At 47.0% G+C, this 18,700-nt stretch overlaps 1 protein-coding gene across 3 annotated transcripts in view; it reads right to left on the bottom strand.

The window, feature by feature from the left end:
- UGGT1 (UDP-glucose glycoprotein glucosyltransferase 1) overlaps positions 1 to 18,700 on the bottom strand; it is a 1,185,714-nt gene that overhangs the window by 91,508 nt on the left and 1,075,506 nt on the right. For all 3 annotated transcript variants that reach the window (XM_069213734.1, XM_069213736.1, XM_069213735.1), the window contains one exon: positions 16,731 to 16,847. In XM_069213734.1, the coding sequence (XP_069069835.1) occupies positions 16,731 to 16,847 (117 nt within the window). The remainder of the gene's footprint in view (positions 1 to 16,730; positions 16,848 to 18,700) is intronic.

Genomic DNA, 18,700 nt, shown 5'->3' with positions numbered 1-18,700 from the left:
TTTTAGTGAGCAAAAGTAAAACATGAAAGACTGAATAAGTTCTCAGGGGCTAAAATGGGTTCATGGTGTATGCCACGCTGGGTCGAACTAATGTGAATGGCACAATTACAGATCGGTCCTGATGTAGGCTGAAAGCAAAATATAAATGGCTAAAAAAGTGATCAGTGCAAGGGGAAGAGCTTGATGGACACCGACATGAACTATTTGTGCTACAGGACAGAAATGCAGAACTTCGATATCAAGTGCAAGACCTTGAAAACTAGTCTCGGGGAGACAAGATTCGAATTAAAGGAATTCCATTGCAAGCAGCCGGAGGGAACCTGGAAGACTATACCAGTAGATTGTTTCACCATATCGCGCCGGAACTCACACCACATGAGATCACTACAGAGTTCATAGGGCTGGAAGACCAGCTACATCCTCCGGGCAACCATAAGATATTTTGACTTGCTTGCACTACCACAGGCAAAAAGAAATCATCATGGCAGTAGCACGTGACTGTAACCACATAGAGTCAGAACTTATTACCCTCAAAGTCTATCAAGACCTCTCACCCATAATACTACAGAGATGGCGGCAACTACAACCAGCCACGGAGTTCCTACAAAAGTGAGAAGTACGCTACCGCTGGGGCCACTCTTTTCACTTCACATTTGTCTTGGAAGCTGAGACCGACAGTGTGCGCACACTGGAAGAAGCACAAGCAATATTGCCACTAACCAAGAATCAAAATGAGGAAAAAGTACACTAGTCGGAACTCAGCTCATCAGGTGCATTGGCACCCTCCAGGCACCCAACAAGAAAGAAGAGGGGGAGGACAGCTGGGCCAACTACAATGGAGAGCCGTAGTGAACGGGAAGCTGTACTCAGACAACTGAACCACCAGGAGCAAACAACTGAAATGGACAATGACTGAGAGATACCGGATTTGCACTGAACTAGCGAAAGGCCTGTCTGCCAGCCCACTTTCCTGCCCTCCAGACGCTCTCTGGGGGGAGGTCCGTCTCCTGTTACCAGGGCAACATAAGCCGGCGGCGGGGACTTGAACCCCATGAGGGGAGGCTGCCCTTGGACCGGGATGCCTTGCCATGGACCCCACTTTACTAGTTTGCAGCGGCACTGGGGAAGACCGCACTCGTTTTTATTTATGTTGACATGTTTGATACCCTATGTTATTTCTCCCACCTTTCCTCCTACCTACTATACAATGTGAGTCTTCATTGGTACAACATAGTTACATATAGCAAATTAGGTGGCTATTCTCTAGCGATCAGGCATACACCTCACAGTTATTCATCTGCGCGCAGACTCCATAATGATATGCATTATTTGTTACAATATATGTGGGCTTAACACACCCGCGAAGCGCCTAGCATTTCTATCCTCGATCCAAGACTCCAGGTGTGGTACATGCCTGGTACAGGAAACACACATGGTGCAAGTTGACTAGAAACGTTTAAGATCCAAATGATTTAATAGAAAATACTTCTCATCTAGTACAGGGAAAAAAGCTGGTGTGGCTATCCTAACAGCTACCCACTTTCCAGGTAAAGTCACCCAGATTCAAGCTGACTCCCCGGCAGATTACCAGTACTTAACATTACACTACATTCACGGTGCTCCTCTAGATGCGCCTAATGACCATCAAGAGGCTTTTATATTAGAGGCCTTAGACAAGGTGATGGTCCCTGCAGATAGGGCTGTGCTCACTGGCGGGGACTTTAACTTAGTGCCAGACACCAATCTGGATTGATCAGGGCAGCGAGTGAGACAAACAGGGTCATTTTCAAAGCAGAATTTGGAGACATTTGTGGATTATGGGCTAACGGATGTCTGGAGGCACTACCATCCCACAGAGAGGAATTTTTATTCTGCAGCTCGACAGACACATGCATGCATTGATCTATACCTAGCCACATCACAATTTTTGCAATCTGTCACACAAGTAGACTTAGGTACAGCGGCACTCTCGGACCACGCCCCACTCCATATAACTGCATCCTCATCTAGCCCAACCTCCCAACAGCACACTTGGGGGGTGATTCCAACCCTGGCGGTCCGAGACCGCCAGGGTTGGGGACCGCGGGAGCACCGCCAACAGGCTGGCGGTGCTCCCATGGGCATTCTGACCGCGGCGGTACAGCCGCCGTCAGAAACGGAAAACCGGCGGTGTACTGCCGGTTTCCCGCTGCCCTGGGGAATCCTCCATGGCGGCGCAGCTTGCTGCGCCGCCATGGGGATTCCGACCCCCATACCGCCATCCTGTTCCTGGCGGTTTTGGCCGCCAGGAACAGGATGGCGGTATGGGGTGTCGTGGGTCCCCTGGGGGCCCCTGCAGTGCCCATGCCATAACAGGGCCCCACAAAGATTTTCAGTATCTGCCATGCAGACACTGAAAATTGCGACGGGTGCAACTGCACCCGTCGCACCCCTTCCACTCCGCCAGCTCCATTCGGAGCCGGCATCCTCATGGAAGGGTGTTTCCCGCTGGGCTGGCGGGCGGCCTTCTGGCGGTCGCCCGCCAGCCCAGCGGGAAACCCAGAATACCCGCGGCGGTCTTTTGACCGCGCAGCGGTATTCTGGCGGTTCCAGCCTGGCCGGCGGGGTCAGAATGACCCCCTTGGTGACTCAACCTCCAACTCCTCACTAGTGAAACACACGTCTCCGAATTGACCGGTGCCATTACCGAATACCGAATACTTAGAACATAATGACACTCCTGACACACCCACAGCAGTGCTCTGGGATGTGTTAAAATCAGTCCTTTGTGGATGGCTAATTGCAATAGCGAATTTTAATAGCAATAGCTAATTGAAATAGTCTCAATAGGTACCGGAGAGATAAAAGGGCTGCAATAGAACGACAAATAAAAGGATTAGAAGTGGAACACAAACTATTGGGGGCCCACAAAACACGCAAACAATTGAACACGCCACGCAAACAATTATGGGCACTGGACAAGGATAGAACAACATATGCTCTGCACTAAACAAAAGTACTATGTATCGAGCAACAAAGCAGGCCGTCTTTTGGCACATCGCTTACGGGCACAGACAACACGACAAAGGGTGGAGGCATTGATGGGACAGTGAGGAGGACGCATTGATCACAATGATCAAATAGTTCAAGATTTTGAAGAATTCTATGCCCAACTTTAAACCGCTGACCCCCTAGCAGAAGAGGATTATACGTCCTACCTGGAACAGGTACCACTAGACAGAGTGCCTACTATAGATGCTCGGCAACTGGACCAGGACATAAAAGTGGATTAGGTGCTCTCAGCGATCTCACGCCTCCAACTTGGCAAGGACACTGGGAGGGATGGATACCCCTCTGAGTTTTATAAACTATTTGCTAACCAATTGGCTCCAATCTTTACACATTTATATAATTCCTTCATTGACACGTGTTTCCTCACATACTGCATGAAACTTGCCACGATTACGGTCGTACCCACGCCTGGTAAGGATCCACTGTACTGCTAATCACACAGGCCAATCTCGTTAATCAATGAAGACGCCAAGATTTTCACCTCTATCCTAGCAAATCGACTGGCCCCTTATATGCAAGGTATTGTAGACCCAGAACAAGCAGGGTTTATTCCTGAATGCAACTACAGCGACAACAGATGTATGTGCCACTTGCTAGATGAAACCCAGCGTTCCTGTATACCAGGACTAATGCTGTCTATAGACGCAGAGAAGGCATTCAATCGGGTACACTGGCCCTACCTGTTTGCAGTGTTGCGAAATGTGGGCCTGGGCGGGTGATTTATAGCTTGGATACAGTGCAGCTATATTGGACCTAAGGCAATGGTTGGGGTTAATGGGCTAATGTCATCTCCCTTTCCAGTGATCAGAGGCACTGGACAGGGCTGCTCACTCTCCCCACTACTTTTTGCGCTACACATAGAACCCATGGCAGAGCGAATTTGACTAAAACCCCTGATAGCGGGTATCCCAATGGGGGGGGAGGGAACATAAATTATCATCATATGCAGATGACGTCATGGTAACTTTGACATATCCCCTTCGGTCCTTGCCTTTATTGATGGAAGAACTAGAGGTTTTTTGGAAAGCTTCTGGATTTTAGGTAAACCTACAAAAATCACAGATCCTAAATTTAGCAATTTCTGCAGCAACACAGACAGCTCTGCAACAACAATCTCCATTTGCCTGGGCCATAGAGGGAGTGGGATGATAGGGGCTACGCATTCACTTCACTACTGTTCAAACTGCTGTCTCCAATTATGGTGCCTTATTAGCAAAAACACGTACTGATATACACAATTGGAAAGCTTATGCACTTTCTTTGTTAGGCCGCATAGCAGCAGTCAAAATGACCCTCTTACCCAAAATACTCTATGTAACGCAGAAGTTACCCATGCCACCTCCTCCCCAAATTTTTGTTAAACTACAAAGACACATAAAAGAGTTCATATGGGAAGGGAAGAAAGAGCTATTGCCAAGAAACAGACCTACTTACCATTGGGGATGGGAGGTCTTGGGATTCCTCACCTAACCCATTATTACCAGGCAGCTCAATTGCGATACCTAGCGGAATGGAACAGATCCCACATGGAAAAACATTGGTGCTTCATAGATCAGGCAGTCGCAGGCATACATTTGCGGAAGATACCATGGCTCCCTAAATCATATAGGGCACAAGGAGTATATATCTCCCCTATTCTCAGAGCAGGGGTTGGGATATGGGACAGACTACTAACAAGTAAAAGGCTCTCCACTCACATCTCCCACCTCACTCCAATTATAAGTAATCTAGACTTTCTCCCAGCGTGTCAGGGTTCTAGCTACTCATTGTGACAACAGGCAAATTGTAAAAGGATTGAGGATTCGTTCGATGAATCAGGCATACTGACCTTTGTCCAACTTCAACAACACTATGGCCTGCCACAACCTGCCCGGTGGCAGTACCTCACTATTGGTCATTGGGTTACACAGCCTTCTATTAAGCCTCACGGGAGCCATCACCTGCTGCCATTTGAGAAATGGCTCTTAACTAGAAGCTCTGAAAAGCGTATTCTTTCTGACATATACACCTTCCTAAACAGCACACAACCCTCTACAAAATCATCAGCACAACATCGATGGGAGAAGAAGTGCAAATGCTCCTTACAACTCGGGAGTGGTCAGATATCTTTAAACAGGCTACTTCCTCATCCCGAAGTGTTGCAGGGCAGGAAACCTTACTAAAAATTGTGCATTATTGGTATTACACACCAGCAAGAGTGTCCAAATGGAAGAGGGATGGGGAGGTGTGCTGCTGGCCAGGGTGCACACAAGAAGGGGCACTGATCCAACTCCGTTGGAGATGCCCGAAGGTTCATCGCTACTGGATTGAGGTTCTGGATGTCCTTGACAAGATGTATAATATACAGATACCTGTGCCTACCAGATGTCTTACACTACCCATTGAAATCATTGCAGGGACAGGCCCTGACACTAGCCCTGAGTGCCTCTGTGGCACTAAGCAGGTGTTACTAGCACGATGGGGCACCAACACCATACCTACACAATTAGACTGGCTGCACAGACTATGAGATCTCTTAAGCATGGAGAAATTAACAGCCACAGCTGCACAAAGACTCACCCAATTTGACAAAACATGAGGACCTTGTTTGTCATACCGCTCGCAAGAATTTGTAGAACTTACATGCCCCATTTACCTATGGGTACTCGGGTTACTCCCACGAATCCAGTATCATCTTAGCCCTACATATACCAGATGAGGACCCTGGACACCCACATGCTATGATGCGCACATTAGCCACACGACCAAAGACATCAGTTCTACAGCATAGACCCTCCACTCCGTCTTTTCTATCTCTTACTAATGTTCTTCATTTCTTATTGTTTCTCACCCACCTCTGGTTGTAGGTGAGTGTTTTGTATTGCTATACTATTTCGATAAAATCAGTAAAAAGATTTAAACCTACAAAGTGATCAGTGGCTGAAGTGGATTCAGCAATTGACCCATGATGGATGCTGTGACAATGCAAAAATGTGAATGGTGCGATTACTGATCAGTGGCTGATGTGGGCTGATACACTGCCCTATCCTGTGGTGGGTGAAAGCAAGATATAAATGGCTAAGTAGGTGATCTGTGGCTGAAGCGGATTCACCAATTGCCCTATGATGGATGGTGTGAGGATGTAAAAATGTGAATGGCGCAATTACTGATCAGTGGCTGATGTGGGCCAACACACTACCCTGCGGTCCGCTGAAGCCGAGGGACACATGGCTAATTTAATTGTGCAGCTCCTGCATTCTGCTCTTTCACAAAGATATTTCTCCAAGCAAGGTGAACAACTTTGGCATAAGGTGCTTTTGCCGTACTTGGTGTGTGGGAATTTAAACTCATTTTTTTTCTCCTAGCTGTTTTCTTGAAGTTCTTCACAGCTGTGGATCAGATAAGTGTTTTTTTCCTTCGAGACGATTATTGCTGTAATCACATTTTACTACACACTCACAGCACACACACACACACACACACCATTAATTTCTACAAGTGCCTATACATTCTACCTAAGCCTAAAATCTTTAGATAGGAAATGGGGATGACATCTTATTGGATGGTCCTTATATGGCAAATGTTTGTTGATTTTATGTTTACGTGGGTGAGAAAAATCGGTGGCTGGTGGCGTGAACGACTGTATGGGGTGTCTGAAAGGCTAGTGAATGGATTGCAACGTAAAGTGACTTAACATGGCTTCACAGGTCACTAACCATTAAGCATCGAGTTCAGTATACTTTGACCCTATTATTGTTGGTGATGCCAAAAATAAACTGGCAAAAGTCTGTAATGCAGCTGTGGATGGACTCTGAAGGAACGATAACCCCTCACATTTTTTAAAACGAAATATCAAGAGGAGTCCAAGGAGGCACGACTTGTCTGGAACCCATTCATGCATCCACAATACTATGTAGACCTTAAACATCTTTGCCTTAATTGTACAAATAATGCATTTTCCTCACATTTCTGTGCTTGAAACCTCTGAAATTCATGGGGATCAACAGCATTTCTACTGCACCAGACCTCTGATAAAAATGCACCCCATCTGGGGTATCTATGGTATTTTGTCTGGGCTGGGCTTCTACAGAGAGAAACCTACTAAACCAATATCATTTTTAAAACCAGGCTCTTTGGGAAATCTAAGGTTGTGTGCCTTGCAAGGAACCATCTGATAGAGACATCTAGTTGTAGATTTCTTTTTACCTTTGAAGAGATACTCAAGCAATACCAACCCCAGAGGTGGGCCAGCAAACCAAGATCATATCAAAAAGTCCGGCAGGACTGAAAAGGCAAAATACCTGTTCCTACAGAACTGACTGTCAAGGCAGTAGTGCAGAGATACCCACGTTGCTGCCTGACAGACATCAACGATTGGAACTCCATGTGGTAACACAGCGGTCGTGGCTGTAGCTCAGGTAGAATGAGCACACAAACTTTCAGGTGGTTGCTTTTTGGCCAGTGTGTAGCACATCTTAATTCAGAAGACAACCAATCTGGGGCGGTCCGGTTCTGCACTGCCTATCCTTTCTTCACAGCAACATAACTTACAAAGAGTTGATCATCCACCCAGAGCTCTTTGGAATGATCAAGGTAGAAAGCCACTGCTCTTTTTGGGTCCAGGCAGTGGAGTCTCTGCTCTTCCTTAGAGAAATGTAGGGGCATAAAAATCAGGCAAGGTGATAGATTGGCCTACATGAAAAGGTGTAACCGGTTTTGGCAGAAACGAAGGCTTAGTGCGAAGCACCACATTGTCAGGATAGATGCAAAGGTAGGACAGCTTAGTGACAATGTATGCAACTCACTAACGCTGCGGGCATATGTAGTGGCCACAAGGACAGCTGTTCTCAAAGTGAGAAGCCTGAGCGGATAATTGTGGATAGGCTCGAAAGTAGCACACGTCACAAAGGTCAAAACCAAATTAAAATCCCATTGGGGCATAATGAATGGGGATGGTGGATACATCTGTAAGGCAGAAGATCCCCCCCAAATGAGCAGTCTGTTCAAAGGATCGATGGATATGCTCAGCAGCTCAGGACACCAGATTCTCTGTGCCCAGTCCAGAGCCACAAGGATTACTTGGACCCCGTCGTTCTTGATCTTTTTGAGAACTCTGGGCAGAAGTGGAATGGGTGGAAAGGGGTACAGGAAAACAGAGATCCACTTGAGACGAAAAGCATCTCTGAGCGATTGCCACCGTGGAAACGACAACACGCAGTACTGCTGACATTGCTTGTTCTCTGCGGAGGCGAAGAGATCTAAACAAGGCACTTCCCATTGCTGAGAGACCTTGCTCCACCTCTGGATGGAAACGTAATTGAGATCTGGCAGCCACTTTTGGCTGAGTTCATCTGCTCTGGTGTTCAGGGAGCCCAACAGATGTTGAACTGCCAGGAATATGCCCTGATGTTACAGCCACATCTAGAGGCGCAGAGCCTCTTGACAGAGTCCACGACCCCACCATGCCCTGGCTGTTGCAGTACCACATGGCGGTTGTGATGTTCGTGAACACCTGCACTACCTTCCCCTTGTTAGAGGGAAGAAATGCTTTCAGTGCTAGCCAGATCACACAGAGCTCCAACAGGTTCATGTGGAGTCGAGATTCCGCCGGAGACCAGACACCTTTGATCTCCACCTCTCCCAGATGGCCGCCCCATCCCAGGAGTAATGAATCTGTCACTACTGTCTGACATGGTAGGGGAAGAAAGGGGGGGGATCTGCCTCTGACCCAACAGCAGTTTGTTAACCACCACTGCAGATCTTGTGCAGTTTCCTCTAAGATCTGGGCCATGTCTGAGAAATTCCCCTGATGCTGCACCCCCTGCCACTTTAGGTCCTACTGCAGAGCCCGCATATGACGTCTGGCATGTGTCACTAGCAGGATGCAGGAGGTCATGGGGCCCAGCAGCATTAGTCATTCTCATCGAAATCCAGGATAGAGGCTAAAGCATCAGCATCTTAGCCTGAATATCCTGGACTTGCCACTCTGGAGGATAAGATCGAAACTGTGTCCAGAACAGCTCCGATAAAAGGCAGCGTCTGAGAAGGAGTCAGGTGTGACCAGCACGTTTATAGTGAACCCCAGCGAATGCAGGAGGTCCACGCAGTCTGGAGGTGGGAGATGACAGCTTGGCCGGCCTTCAACAGCCAGTCGTTGAGATATGGGAAGACTGACACTCCTGATCTGCGCAGATGAGCTACAACCACCGCCATCACCTTGGTGAACACCTGAGGCGCACTGGTAAGGCCAAAAAGGCCAAAAAGGAAGCACAGTGAATTGAAAGTGCTTGTGGCATACTGTGAACCACAAGTAACGAATGTTAGCAGACAGGGCGGGAATATGGCATTAAGCATCCTGCAAGTTCAACACTACCATCCAGTCTCCTGGGTCCAGGGCAGAAAGTATCTAAGCCAGAGTGAGCATTTTGAACTTATCCCTTTTGAGGAAGAGATTGAGGGACTGAAGATATAGGATACGACGGGAGCCTTTGTAATTTTTCGGAACCAGAAAGTAATGGGAATAGCAACCATGACCTAGGTCTGGCACAGGAACCCTCTCTGTGGCTTCCTTGGCCAAGAGAGACGTAAATTCCTCTTGGAGCAGTGCCAAGCGATCCTCTGTCATCAAATCATAAGGTGGTGGCATGGATGGAGGGGTAGTCTTGAAGGGGAGAGAGTAGCCCCTTTGGACTATCTGAAAAACCCTCCTGTCTGACGTGATGGCTTGCCAGTTGAGCAGGTGATGGCAAAGGTTGCCTTTCAACTGGTCACTGGTGGGAAAGATCTGATTAGGAAGGTTTGGAGGCAGCTGCAGAGGAGATGAGGCACAGTGGACTGGTCGGACTGCAGGCTCCCTGATCCACAAGGACAGTGGATCCCATGTCCACAGCCACACAGAGGCTGTGCAGCAAGCACAGCATGGTAGCTGGATGGGAACAAATGTGGGTGGGCACCCCTTCCATAGCCACAAAAGGGGCAAAAAGCAGACTGAAGGGGACGAGAGGCCGCCGTGAGGCTAAGGGACCTGGCCGTAGCACGAGAATCCTTGAAGCGCTTGAGTGCAGAGTCTACTTTTTCCTCTAAAAAGAAAGCTGCCATCAAAGAGCATGTCCATGAGGTTGGCTTGGATATCTCTGTAAAGCCAGACTACCTCAAGCAGGCGTGGCGCCATAGGGCCACTGTTGATGCAACCACTCTGCCCAGTGAGTTGGTCGTGTCCAGTCCACATCTGATTGCGAACTTTGCTGTGTCTCTCCCAACAGCAACTGCTTGGGAAAGTACAGCCTGTGCCTCTTACGGGACCTGTGGCAGCACCTGTGGAACCGTATCCCAAAGCGTATGGGAATAATGCCCTAAAAAGGCATTTGGTGTTCATAGACCGCAATGAGAGACTGGCGGAAGAAAACATCTTCTTCCCAAGTGTGTCCAACCTCATAGATTCCATATCCGGGAGTGCGGAAGGGAATGCGCCACAGGAGGTAGAGGCTTGGATGACCAAGCTCTCAGGGGTGGGTTGTTGCGTAAGGAAACCTGGGTCACTCCGAGCAGGGCGATGGTGGCTGGCAATTGTCCTATTCACAGGAGCCCCTGAATTGGGTTTGGACTAGGTACCCAGTAGGACATCCATAAGGGCATCATTAAAGGGGAGCGGGGGTTAGAAGGAAGAGATTCCAGGTTGAAGCACCTCTGTCAGGAGTTAAGTCCTGACTGCCACCAAAGACAACTTAAGTTACAAGACATCTGCCAGTCTTCTCACAATCATAGAGTGTGATGCTCCCTCCTCCATAATCACGGTAGAGGGAGTAAGCATTCCAGTATCTGTGGAGATATCCAAACCACTGGCTTTACCCAAGTCCATATGCCAGTCCAGAGATTCTTGGGAGTCGGTATTCCAAATGGCCCAGCGACCCCTTCCATTCCTCACAGTAACCTAGACCATAGGAATAAGGCTCAGGATCCGACATAAGGGCCAAGGGCCCTGTCGGAGTTGTCATCGTATGACGCCCATCCTGCTCTGTGACAGAGTCACAATGAGAATGGGGATGGCGCCACCTGGGAGCACGGACGGCACCAGGAGTGTCAGGTCTGGTGTTGGGGACAGTTGAGGTGGTAAGACCGATGTTGTTCCAGACCCAAGTGTGGATCCCTGGGTGCCCCTCTGTGCCAAAGCTGCCGGCGAGGAACCCAGAGGGGCTCTTTCCATCTCTGCGGGGCCCGAAGGTGCACCAGCTGTGTTGGACTACCCAAAAAGGAGGCGCACGGCCACATAGAACTCTTTAAGTTGGGTAGGGATTGCTCCAGCTCCCAGAAACTCAGGAAGGAGAGGAGTCGGCCCAGATCAACTAAGCTCCCTCGTCTCGTTGGCCGACGAATGAGGTTAATTAGAAGCCTTTTGCCTTCTTCGACTTCTTCTTATGCCTCAAATTACCCAATCGTCCTGAGAAATCGAAGTGGTACGATGAAGAGGGGCGGACTCTGCAACAGATTCCGAAACCTTCCTCTCAACTGAGACTGTGACTTGCGGAGTTCAGCATCAGGCTGCCATCCTCTTCGGACACCGCTCACTCAAAGCTTTTGGATGCATGGCCTGACTCTCAGAGCACAACTTCGGGTCTTTGTTTCTCTCCAGGAACCAAAAGCGCATGAGGTGCGGATCCATCACAGACATGGGCTGATGACAGGACCTGCAAGGCTTGAAAAAGGTCTTCCTTGAAGCCATCCCTCAGTGCACCATGAGTTGAACAACTCAAAAAACTTCAACAAAAAGTCAAAAAGACCAGCCAAAAAATGAGTGAGGGGTAGCTCTTTCTTCGGATCAGCACTGGCATGGAAAAACTGACTTCAGTGCACTGGGGTGGTAGCTATATAGGACCCGAAATGTCATATCTGGTGCAGAAGACAGACAAAGGACGCAGAGCTGATCAACGTCACCTAATGGCACGCAGAGGTACTGCTCAAGAAAAATCTCCTGATCCAGACTGACACCTGGGGGGAATTCTAAGGTAAAGAATCTGCTACTAGATGTCTCTGTCAGATCTGAGGAGCAGCAACAGCCTGGGCCCCAACCCCGCCAGCCTGCTTGCTGTCCTTGACAATTGTGCCAAAGAGGACTCGTCCTGCAGTTATTGTGCCTCTAAAAGCTTGGGAAAACTGCCAGAACTTCAAGAAGTAAACTGGAACCCTGTGGAGTAGCAGAGCTGCTTAGATGTAACCTGCACAGGAGGACTTTGGACAACCAAAACCCGACACCAGGCAGCACCACTGCACCCATGTCCCCTAGCTAGAGATAAAGTGGGCCAACAGTGCCAGCTTAGTCCCCAGGGCCTCCAGAGACAAACCCCACATTCAGTTTGCCAACAGTGGACTTCCCGACACCACCTAAAGACTCTTTCTGCAGGCCCCTTCCAACTGCAAGTATCCCCTACGCCAGAACCAGACGCCAAAAGACACTGCTGCACCAGAGCCCCACAGCCAGAGGAGAAGTGGGTCAACTGTGTTTCTACGTGCCCAAGGATCTCAATGAGTGAGCCCCACTGTGGGTTCTCGTTGATTGGCCCCAAACACCCTGCTTGCAGCCACTTTCTAACTGGAACGATCTCCATTGAAGTGAATGGAACACCAGATGCTGTAACACAACTCTGCACCCAGACGCCCCAGAGACCCCTCCACACCCACAAGGTGACCTGTTGGTGTGGCTTTGGACCTTGGGCCATACTCACCTCAAGTCCAGAAGAACAGTTCTGTAAGTCGTTGCCAAGCACCCTTATGCAGTGTCTGTTTCTTTCCCATAGGATAACATTAGGGCACCCAAGGTTGAAAAGCGCCTCTGCACCTGGACGCTTCAGTACCTCCTAAAGTGAACTGTTGGTCCTGTGTTGGACCTTGCCCCATACTTACCTTAACTCCAGATTAACAGTTCAATACATAGTTGTGCAGTGCCTGAAAGCAGTATGTCTTTTTCCCATAGCATAACATTACCGCATTACAGCATAACATTACCACTACAGAAATTGCACTGTCAACTTTTGAAACCTATAAAAATTAATATCTCGACAAGTACTTACCTGATTCTGATGATCTTGGTATCTAAATTCATATATAAGTGAGTGTTTTGGATTTTTTTATTGAGTGTGTGCCTCGCTTACTGGGTTTGTGTGTGCAATAAATGCTAAACACTATTCTCTAATAAGTCAAACTACTCTCAACACACTACCACAAAAGAGAGCTGTTAGGGTTATTATTTTAACCCCTGTCAGCCAATCAGGGTGGCCCTGGACTATCTGAATAGTTTTCCCTTACAACTGGTATGCTACGTACATAACCAGCTTCCAACACACGCAAATGCAGTAGAATGCAATGAATGAGGCAGGTTTCCGTTGCTTTTTTAATTACCAATCAAAGACGGAGGACACACTTTGGATCTTTAAGTATAAAAAGTAAAGATTGTTTTATTAAATAAAAAAAATAAAAAAGTACTGTAAACTTTAGGGTAACGGGGGAAGGGAGGAAGGGGTAACGCATATAAGAGTGGACACCACAAAAGCACACAGACCAGAGAGCACTATGGAGTACAGGGTGGGGGGAGAGAAACACATGGACAAGAGAGAGCAACACAGAGTGGGAGAAAGAAGAGAAGCACATAAGGGAGACAGCTTCAAACACATGCACTTTCATCAATTGAAAAGTAGTTTCCTGAAAGCAAGCAGTGCAAGGATACAAATAAAGAAGCAATGCTCCAAGGGAAGGACAAACACAAGATAGACAAGGCAAGCCATTGAATACAAAGCAAGCAAACAAGTGCGACAATAAAACAAACCAATGATAAGTGCTCAGTTGGCTTTAAGCCCCCTGTATGATCTTGGTAAGCTGTCACTAAATGCCTGATTTAGAGTTTGGTGGAGGAGGTTACTCAGTCAAAAACTTGATGGATATCCATTCCGCTGTGTTACAATCACATTATACCTATGGAGATCGTAATACGTTGAGCAAGATATCTGTCACATTTGTGACAGAGTAATCCATCCACCAAACTCTAAATCAGGCCGTAAGTCTTTTGCAACCCGACATTTCGCATTGTCTGGTAAGCTCAATCTAAAAAATAACTTTTAACTACATGTCTGCACCCAGCCACTAGAGGTCAGAATAATGCACAGCATGTAAAATTAGAAGAGGTCATACTGCAAAAACAGAAGACGCCACCAACACCCATAGGAAAATAAGTCTTCTATATTGACAGATTAACTTGTCCCTTGTCATTTCACAGGCAGGTGAGAATATACTTTGTTTTTGTTGCTGCATGCCAAACATCTGAGTAGTTGTATTACAGTTAACCAAAGGCCTGGCAACGGCTCTTGGAGAGAATGTTCCGGCACTGTAATAGGGGAACAGAGTATATGCATAGTGTAAGAAGCTGGCCTGGTGTGTGGTGAGCACCTAAGGTATTATCACCTTATACCAGGTCCAGGTATCCCCTATTAGTGAGGTGTAGACAGCTAGGAAGCCAGGGCTCTCTAGAGGAAGCTGTGGCAGCCAAGAATTATCTAGGAGACATGCAAAGCTTTTGCAATACCACTACAGTCACACAGCACTTACACACAAGAAAGAACCACACAGTGTTACAAAAATAAAAAGACTTTACTATAGTAAGACAAATACTAAAATACTGAATAGGAAACACTCCAATAGGAAGTAAACACACTATTATGTACACATTAGAAGTCAGTGATTAGCATAGAAAGCAACAGCAAATAGTAAAAACTATAGCAAATAGTGCAATCCGTAGGGGGAGACCAAACCATATACTAATTAAGTGGAATGTGAAAGGCAGTCCCACACCCAAGGAGTTGGAATCAGTAGAGGGTAGCTGGAGGAACTAGGAACCCACAAAAGGCAAGTACCAGGGTGCCCCCCGAGCGACCAGGAGAGAAGGGATAAGTACCTGATTTTTCCCCAAACCCACAGGAGAAATATGGAAAAGGACTGTGCAAGACCCAGACAAGACTGCAAAAAACGAAAGGTGGATCCTGACAGAAGAGGATCTGCAAAAGAAGGGGAACAAGTCCAGTTCAAGTTGGAGTATCCGGCTGTGGCAAGAGCCACTTTCCACCCTTCTGTGGATGCAGGACCAGGTCGACGGTGGATGAAGAAAGTCAGCAGTGCAGCACAGGAGCAGAAAAGAAGTTTCAGAAGTGATGCAAGTGATGTACCTCGTCAGTGGTCATGATGCAGTCAGTCAGTGCTGGAAAACCACCAACAAGCCTTATCAAGTGCAAGAGTGGGAGAAGGTGGTTTTGCAAGTCTGAAAAGGACCAGCGAGGCCCAGGGGACTCGCCCCAATGAGGGGAGTTCAAGGTGACCTTCAGCAGCTGGGAGAATCACAATAAGAGAGACAGCCCCAACAGGTGACCCACAGGCAGCAGGCATAGGAGTCGAAGTAAGCCCCACTCAGCACACCTGAAGAGGAGTCCCATGTTGTTGGAGCAGCAGGCAGGAGACTGTGTTTTGCAGAGAAGAGTGCTGTAGGCCGGGGCTACACGGAGCCTGAAGTTTACCTGGAGGAGGAACAAACAAGCCTTGGTGGCTGCAAGAGTCACAGTGCGCAAGGGTACTGTCCTGAAAGAAGAGGCAAGAGCCTACTGTCTCCCAACTTGGACAGGTGGTAGAGAGGGCAAAGGGGACCACTCCAGACCACCACCTGCAATGAAGGATCCATGCAGCTCCGGAGGAGAGAAGATCCACAAAGCCGGTCGTCATTGCAGTTGGTGCCTGCAGATGCTGGGGGAATGAGTCCTTTACTCCAACAGATATTCCTTTTAGCTTCTTGTGCAGACTGAAGAGGATGCACAGCCAAGGAAATGTTGCAGTTGCTGGAAGGAACTGGAGAAACAATGTTGCAGAGCGGGGTCGTCGCTAGAGTTACGGATTGTCAGTTCCTGGAGGGTGCAGTTGCAGTCCCGGTGGCCAGAAGATAAAGTAAACGATGCAGAAGAGTCCTGTTGGAATCTTGCACGTCGAATCTGAAGACCCACCCAAGAGGGAGACCCTAAACAGCCCAGGAAAGGGGATTGGTCACCTATCAGGGTGACCATCCATCAGAAGAGGGCTGACATATCACCTGCCTGGCCATTCAGGGGTGACTTGAAGTGACATGTAGTGAAAGGGGGCATGCACCTCTTCACACAGGCTGCATACACATTTTGCATAGGCTCCCATGTGTGGCACAATACTTGCTGCGGCCCATGGGTAATTCCTGGTGCCCCAATGCCCAGGGTACCTAAGAACCATATACTAGGGACTTATATGGGGACACCAGTATGCCAATGGTGGGGTGTGCTACGTCCTGAGCAACCAAATTTAGAGGGAGAGAGCACAATCACTGGGGTCCTGGTTAGCAGGATCCCAGTGAAACAGTCAAAACACACTGACAGCAGGTAAAACGTGGGGGTAACCATGCCAAAAAGAGGGCACTTTCCTACCTCAGGTGCCCCAAAGAGCCATTTGGTTACCCATTAATATGCAGAACAGATACTGTGTTGTAACTACTGACTGTCTCAGAACCAAAAGAAAAGGCCTCATTGGGAGTCAAGTATTTACTATAAGAAACAGCCTTTGGAAAGAAAATGCACATTTAAATAATCCTAGCTAAAAAAAACAGAATTAAATTATACCCTTAAGGCTGACAGAATACTAAGAATCCCTACCAGATCTATAGTTTTAGCCTTCTTCTTGGATTCTTCATCACACCAGGTCTCACACCATAGCCACTCCTGAGGAAGAGATTTAATGGGCACCTGATGGATCATGTTGTTGGGTAAATCCTGAATACAAATGAGAAAAGAAAAAAGCTGATTAGATTAAATTACCTAGTGAATAACATGGATGAAAACAATCATAAAATGCATCGGAAAACCATGAACTTGCAAAGAAAGAAGTCACAGGATATTGGAATGAAGAGTCTTCAAGGACTTCTTCACCATGGTAGATATAGTTCCTCTGTAAATACTGGGAACCCCAAGCCAGCTGAGCAAGGCTAAAGGCCATCTACAGGCAGTATGGGTAAATGGAGCTCCACACAGAGCTCATCTGTAGGCCATGCCCAGAATCCAATGAGCAAAGCAGAAGGTCACATCCAAGGATCAAGGCCTGTATCTAGCACTTACTGAGTGCAGCAAGTTCTGGGCAACTTCCTGGAAGAGGCCCAATTTTTTAAGTGATTTTTTCCTTAAGTGAACCACTTTTCACAAGTGTTTGTAGACCATTATGGGAACACCCCACCTAATGACCCTACTCACTTGAAGGGTTGCAGTCATGTTAAGATTGAGGCCAGATTTTGCACACATACAACTTATGTAGAACACCTTAAAATTTACAAAGTATGTCATGAACCTGCTTAGCATTTAGTGAATTTTATTAAAAAGCATTTAAACACTTGCATCAGGTTTAGCAAATTTTTCCAGTCAAAGTGATGTAGTCCTGAAAGTATTTCCACTGCTGCCTTATTGTGCGTCCATAACTAAATGTCAACAAAACTTTGTGTTATTCTTTTTTACATTCCATAAATATTTTATTTAACAGCTATGATCACACACATAGAAAGATCCCATAAAAACTTTTACAAACGTTGAAACATTTGTGATAATAGTATTTAAAAGCCGCCTTGTTCACACAACCAGTGGGAAGATTACTTGAAACTATTACAAGTATTTAAAGGTGTGCTGAAAATTATTTTAAAACTACTAAGTTCATTTAATGGTCACACCAGAAAGTAAATATAGCAAGAAGACCTTGGCAAATATTTAAATGTCTGGTGAAAACAGGTTATGACAAGACCTTCACGTTCATGAGGTAGGCAGAAAGATTACTTAAACTTGCTGCTAGTATTTAAAGGCATAGTTACAAAGTTCGTAAAGTTGTGCATGTTTACACAGCCTGAGAAACATTTTCTTGAAAGCCTGCAGAAATATTTAAGTTCCTTAACCTTATCTAAAAGCTCTGCATATCCTAGGGAACAGTACAAACCTCACATGTAGACCACATGCTATGGAGTCAGAAGCTAAATAACAAAGTGCTAGAAAACAAAAGAAAGAAATAAGACCCTCACGTCACCTGTGGAAAGATACAAATTTTTCCAATCAAAAGCAAATAAAAGAAAAGAGGAAATGTTCCAAATGTAGGACAAAAACATGAAAAGGGAGGCACACCATCCAAGGAAATGCAGGAGACTAAAATATATAAACAGGTATTGAGAAAACCAATAGGTCTTGCCAAAGCAAGAGCTATTGGCTTTGCCAATGTCTTTTAGCCATGCTGCATAGAAAGTCAGGGGACAAAAGTGCTAAGATGCGGCCAGCGCTGGTTGCGTCACAGAGCATCTTTGTCTGGCAGGAGGGGGGTGGGAGGAGAATAAGTAATAAAACACAGGGGAGGGAAGAAGGGTTGAAACAATGAGAGAGTTTGAGTTAGTCAAAGTTGCCTAACTGGGACCTGGGGGACCAGGTTCAAGTATGTGTTGGCTCAAAATCCTATGATTCACTTACTGAATCTTCATGTGCCTACAAAATAAATGTGACCTTGTGTAATATAATGAAAATGTCACTTACCCAGTGTACATCTGTTCGTGGCATCAGTCGCAGTAGATTCGCATGTTCTGCAATAGCTCGCCATCTGGTGT

Source organism: Pleurodeles waltl, chromosome 11, assembly GCF_031143425.1.
Source record: "Pleurodeles waltl isolate 20211129_DDA chromosome 11, aPleWal1.hap1.20221129, whole genome shotgun sequence".
NCBI classification, from domain to species: domain Eukaryota; kingdom Metazoa; phylum Chordata; class Amphibia; order Caudata; family Salamandridae; genus Pleurodeles; species Pleurodeles waltl.
Note: the sequence above shows the minus strand (reverse complement) of the source record. Positions and strands in the feature narration are given on the sequence as shown.